General features: G+C 40.4%; 2 protein-coding genes across 3 annotated transcripts in view; both read right to left on the bottom strand.

The window, feature by feature from the left end:
* Nucleotides 1-688: 688 nt before the first annotated feature.
* LOC125028200 (speckle targeted PIP5K1A-regulated poly(A) polymerase-like) lies at nt 689-3,324 on the bottom strand. The gene is made up of 5 exons (XM_047617595.1): nt 3,144-3,324; nt 2,572-2,680; nt 1,963-2,057; nt 1,577-1,721; nt 689-899 (listed from the first exon to the last, which is right to left on the bottom strand). The coding sequence occupies exons 1-5, from the start codon at nt 3,322-3,324 to the stop codon at nt 689-691; spliced, it is 741 nt and encodes a 246-aa protein (XP_047473551.1).
* The window catches only part of LOC125028133 (tRNA 2'-phosphotransferase 1-like), an 8,473-nt gene continuing 6,673 nt past the window's right edge, over nt 3,201-5,000 (bottom strand). The window contains exons 4-7 of one of the 2 annotated variants that reach the window (XM_047617479.1): nt 4,176-4,404; nt 3,927-4,034; nt 3,728-3,756; nt 3,201-3,341 (exon numbers count right to left, since the gene is read on the bottom strand). In XM_047617479.1, the coding sequence (XP_047473435.1) occupies nt 3,740-3,756; nt 3,927-4,034; nt 4,176-4,404 (354 nt within the window). In that variant the 3' untranslated portion in view covers nt 3,201-3,341; nt 3,728-3,739. Of the gene's footprint in view, nt 3,342-3,592; nt 3,757-3,926; nt 4,035-4,175; nt 4,405-5,000 lie in introns of those variants that run through there. The other variant, XM_047617478.1, reaches the window with a different exon arrangement.

Genomic DNA, 5,000 nt, shown 5'->3' with positions numbered 1-5,000 from the left:
TTTCCCCCTCCCCCTTTCCCCCTCCCCCTTTCCCCCTCCCCCCCTCCCCCTTTCCCCCTCCCCTTTCCCCCTCCCCCCCTTTCCCCCTCCTCCTCCCCTTTCCCCCTCCCCTTTCCCCCTTCCCCTCCTCCTTTCCCCTCCCCCTTCCCCCTCCTTCCCCTTCCCCCTCCTTTCCCCCTTTCCCCCTCCTTCCCCTTTCCCCCTCCTTCCCCCTTTCCCCCTCCTTCCCCCTTTCCCCCTCCCCTCCCCCTTTCCCCCTCCTTCCCCCTTTCCCCCTCCCCCCTTCCCCCTCCTTCCCCCTTTCCCCCTCCTCCCCCTTTCCCCCTCCTCCTCCTTTCCTTCCCCCTTCCCCCTCCCCCCCTTTCCCCCTCCTTCCCCTCCCCCCCTCCTCCTCCCCCCTTCCCCCTCCTTCCCCTTCCCCTTTCCCCCTCCTTCCCCTTTCCCCCTCCTCCCCCCTCCCCTTCCCCCCCTTTCCCCCTCCTCCCCTTTCCCCCTCCCCCCTTTCCCCCTTTCCCCCTCCCCTCCCCCCCTCCTTCCCCTCCCCCTCCCCTTCCCCCTCCTCCTCCTCCCCCCCTCCTCCTTCCCCCCCCCTCCTCCCCTCCCCTCCTTCCCCTCCCCTCCCCCCCTCCCCTCCTCCCCCTCCTCCCCTTTCCCCCTTTCCTCCCCTTTCCCCCCTCCTCCCCCCCTTTTAATATCCTTGCGCCCCCCCCGTTGCCCCTCCCGGTGGGGGTCCCCCAAAGGTCCTCCTACTTTTTGATCCTTGCGCCCATGGATCTACTCCAAGATCCATGTAGAGATCCACGTCACAGCCAACAAAGCCCAAGTTGTTAGCAGAGGATCCAAAGACATAGGCAAACACCTTTGGAAAATGTGGTGCAAGAAAGTCCATCATACTCTTCCTGGAAAAAAAAAAGGGAAAGAAATAATGCGACATAATATCAATGACACTAAGAACAGTAACAATTAGAAAGAGGTTAAACAGACTACTAATTCACATGTATTTCTGTCATAATGTCAATTCAAAAACATTCAGCTAAATCATGAACGTATAAACCCCCATCATCGTTTAACCCAACCACCCCAAATTTATGTTCTGTCCTCTGTAATTTTTTGTGAATGTTGTTACATAAAGATGGCTCCACATGTGCTCAACCAGCAGGGAGTCTATCAGTAGCCCTAGTGACTGATCCCAATTTCTCCATTCCTTGAATTGGCGGAAAAATGTGTTTTTCTTTTAAATACAGTTGACATCCATACTGTTATTATTAATATTGATGTTATGACTATTAGATTGTTATGAAAAACAGGTGAGATAGGTAGGACTAATAACTGACTCCTTGGTGACTAAGCATTTGTGACTAAGCACTGGGCATGGCATGTATTCTTGCCGACTAGGTTAATCTTCACATCAACTCTCCTTCCTTGGTGTAAAATACATCTATGGACTAGTCAGGAGCATAATGACAGGCTATATAACAAGGCAGCACCACAGAATGACTCCTCACAAAGGACTAATACCCACCCTTCAACCTGCAACCTGTAAAAACAAAAGAAAGAAAGAAAAAGATATTCCTACCTCAGATATTCCCTGCATTGGTAGTCCTCTGGCCTAAGCTCTACTTCTCTGATAATGGAATAAATCTGGTTGTCGATCTGATTGGCAGGCACTCTCTGCTTCAACGTATTCTCTAAAAATTGACTAAGCACAAGAGCCTCAGCACCTGTTGTAAAAGGAAAAAATGGCATAATTAAAGTGACATTTCACTACTTCATACTTTGGAATAGAAACAAAGATAATTAAAATTAAGTATTTCAATACTTTGTTTTCACATGATCAGAAAAAAAATAAATAAATAAATAAAAAAACTTATTCTTTACAAAATTTTCTAAATTAAACATCACAAGATCTATTCAAATGATTTCATTGACCTCTCCATGAAATATGACATGGCCATCACTCACCATCATTCCGTGAATTATTCTGACGTTTAGCACTAACTTTCAAAGGTTTGTTTCCTATGCTAAACTTCTGTTTTAGTACTTCCTGGGCTATGTCACTGAAATACGAAACCAACTTTTAGATCCTGCTCAAGACCCACCACATGGTATTCTAAATCTATAAAAGTTGTAAAATAATCTTTTCCAACAGTTTACTACAACAAATACGAGTCTGTTCTTAGTTTCTAGAGGATATTATATATAGGTGTTATCAAGTAAACATAGAGCAAAGAAATGAGCATTTAATATCTTATCTGATCTCTCTACTCCATGTAAAATGCATCATATTTCAGACTCCACAATCAATAAGACCATTCAAAAGATATAAGCTCTGTGAATAGTCAAAAATGCTATATCAGGAAAGACTGATATACAATAAGTAAAAAGAAATTAACAATAAGATAATGAAAACACAATGCATTACTCCAGCAAAGAAGTCTTAAATTCATATATTACAATGCAGTTAGAAGAAAAGAAAAAAGAATGGAAAAGAAAAGAAAAAAATAAGATAAAAAAAGAAACCACAAAACACATACAAATAAAAAGAAAAAGAAAAAGAAAAAAGTCACTTACACTGTATCAAACTCAATAAAGGTAAACCCTTGCTGGCAATTAACAGTGCGCACTCTGTGCTTCCAAAAGGCCCCTAAGATAGTTTCAATCTGGGTGTTTGCATCATAACCTGGAAGGAAAATGAGCAATTTTCTATTAGGGAAAAAAATATTATGTAAATAGTTATTTTTCAGTTTTAAAGGATATAACACATGAAATAAAGGATTTTGTGGGTTTCCTTTAATTTTTCCTTACAATATATTGCTTCTAATACTAGATTTATGTACGCTGTACCTAATTCCATATAAACTTGCTTGCATTTTATAGACAACCATACTACTCTTCTTCCAAGATCACCTTCTTTACTAGTGTAGTCTACTAATTTTACTAATGACCACTTTCAATGATATCTGTAAAAACACCTTCTTGAAAGTTCATAACAATACAACACATAAGCAGTATATGTATTTAACAGTAATCATTAAATCAAACAACATGGACCAACTGTAAAACTTTTACAAACACAATCAACCTTAAAGAATCTAGTCAGCTGAAAGGCAGTGAGAGAGAACCTCACCAAATTCATAGCTTACCTGAGACGTGAACTGTGCGGCGTGCCACATCACTAACTGGGGGCTGGTTCCTGTTTTTGAGGTTCTTCTGGTGCCGTTTGCCCAGTATGTGAGTTATGTACACAAGCTTGTCAAGTGGCCCCGTCTTGCAAAAGAAACAGGTCTGGCTTTCCTGTTTCGGCTTTTTGGTTACTTCTGCCATTCTGCATTTATTGCACCCTGGATATTCTACTCAGTAATGTTTCTAGATTGGCAAATGGATCAACTACATTCACTTTTATCAAACAGATGTCAGTTTCATTGCATATTTTTGAAAAACTTCTACACAGCTCCCAGTCTTAGACAACACACTAGAATGACTATCTATTCTACTTCCACAAAACACGCATCCAACACAGAGATATCTCATTGTTGAATGGAGTCTGCTAAAATCAGTAATAAACTGTGCACAAAAATTACTTTTGAGTGAGAAAAAAAAAAAAAAAAATTTTTTAGAAATTAAAACATGAAAGATTCTTTTACTGTATAACACTTTCTCTTTGTTGATTTCAGTCACTCATGGTTCAATTCTCTCAACTGACACACAAAACACTTGGAAGTAATACCTGCTGTGTTCTTTAAAGGCGGTCGCCACCTGTGGAAATTTGGGAATCTATAAGAACATGGCTTTCAAAGTTGTCTCATTTTCTTCCATTTTACAAAAGTAAATTAATGGGGAAGGTACAACTTCTTTTACTTCGTATGGGATATATTTGTCTAGTTACCTAATATAGCATCAATAAACGTAACTACACAATGAAGTACCTGTTCTCTTATCTATAGCTTTTGCAAAGTATTTTGAAGGCAAAAATCCCTCTTCATTACCCGGACACAATATCACATTGTTTGCAGACTTGTAGAATTTAAAACCATCTGCAAGTAAATAAGAAATTCATATTTACAATCTAAATGTACAAAGCAAATAACATATACAATATTATAAATAAAAGAGGTATGTTTTTTCTTCATTCTTGGTCTTCCACCTCCTTTCCCTTAAAACACTTACACACCTACCCTCCAGTGCCTTGGGCAAATTGATCCAGATGTACAGCTGACAGGAGGAGCGCATGCCACTTATGACAGCCGAGTCCCCTGGTAAACCTGGGGCAAAATGAATATGGGTCCTTTGCATGCGACTCAGACCCTGCTCTCTGATGCTAGGCCAATGGCGGTAGTATGTCCCATGGACTACCTCTAGCACCCTGTCCTCAAGGGTGATTTCTGTCAACTCTGGATCTTCTACCTGATGGAAATAAAGAGCACAATTTCACTAACGGGATTAAGAATCTCTTGTGATAACCTGCGTCACTACTGCAGATTAGAGCCAGATTATTGTATGGCAACCTCACATACATCTCTTGATATCATTACACAGAGTAAACAAGTTCATTTCATTCATACAAAACTATACTGTACATATTTTTTCTTCAATTAATCTACTCATGAATATTGACAGGGCAGTGGCATGTTTTTGGTGCTGTTTTCCACTATCACCCAGTATAACACCTGCTGCCTGGACACCAAAATGTTTACTTTTTATTTCATAACTTTTGGTCTATTCATCTTGGATTTCTTTTACCTTCATCTTTTAGGGCCTAAATAAATTAGGTGTACAGGTCTGTTTCAATAAAATATTAGAAGAAATTAGAAATATAGAAACTATTCATGTGATAAAATTTTTACATGAAATAAAACATAGTTTTGTTCTGTGAAGTGTCTTTCCAAATAGATGGCTCCTCTGCAATTGCACCGAGGAGTCAATTAGTAAAATTCATGACTTCACCTGATTTCACCTTACCTTCGCATTTTCAGGAAAAATGTTTTTCTGGCTATCAATGT

Source organism: Penaeus chinensis, chromosome 8 (assembly GCF_019202785.1).
Source record: "Penaeus chinensis breed Huanghai No. 1 chromosome 8, ASM1920278v2, whole genome shotgun sequence".
In the NCBI taxonomy this organism is placed as follows: domain Eukaryota; kingdom Metazoa; phylum Arthropoda; class Malacostraca; order Decapoda; family Penaeidae; genus Penaeus; species Penaeus chinensis.
Note: the sequence above shows the minus strand (reverse complement) of the source record. Positions and strands in the feature narration are given on the sequence as shown.

Excerpts from the sequence above, each read along its gene's own strand:
- LOC125028200 (XM_047617595.1), bottom strand. The coding sequence starts at position 3,324 with ATGGCAGAAGTAACCAAAAAGCCGAAACAGGAAAGCCAGACCTGTTTC. Across the intron at positions 1,722-1,962 it reads GAATAATTCACGGAATGATG|GTGCTGAGGCTCTTGTGCTT; the intron begins GTGAGTGATGGC and ends CTTTTACAACAG. Across the intron at positions 900-1,576 it reads CAATGCAGGGAATATCTGAG|GAAGAGTATGATGGACTTTC; the intron begins GTAGGAATATCT and ends TTTTTTTTCCAG.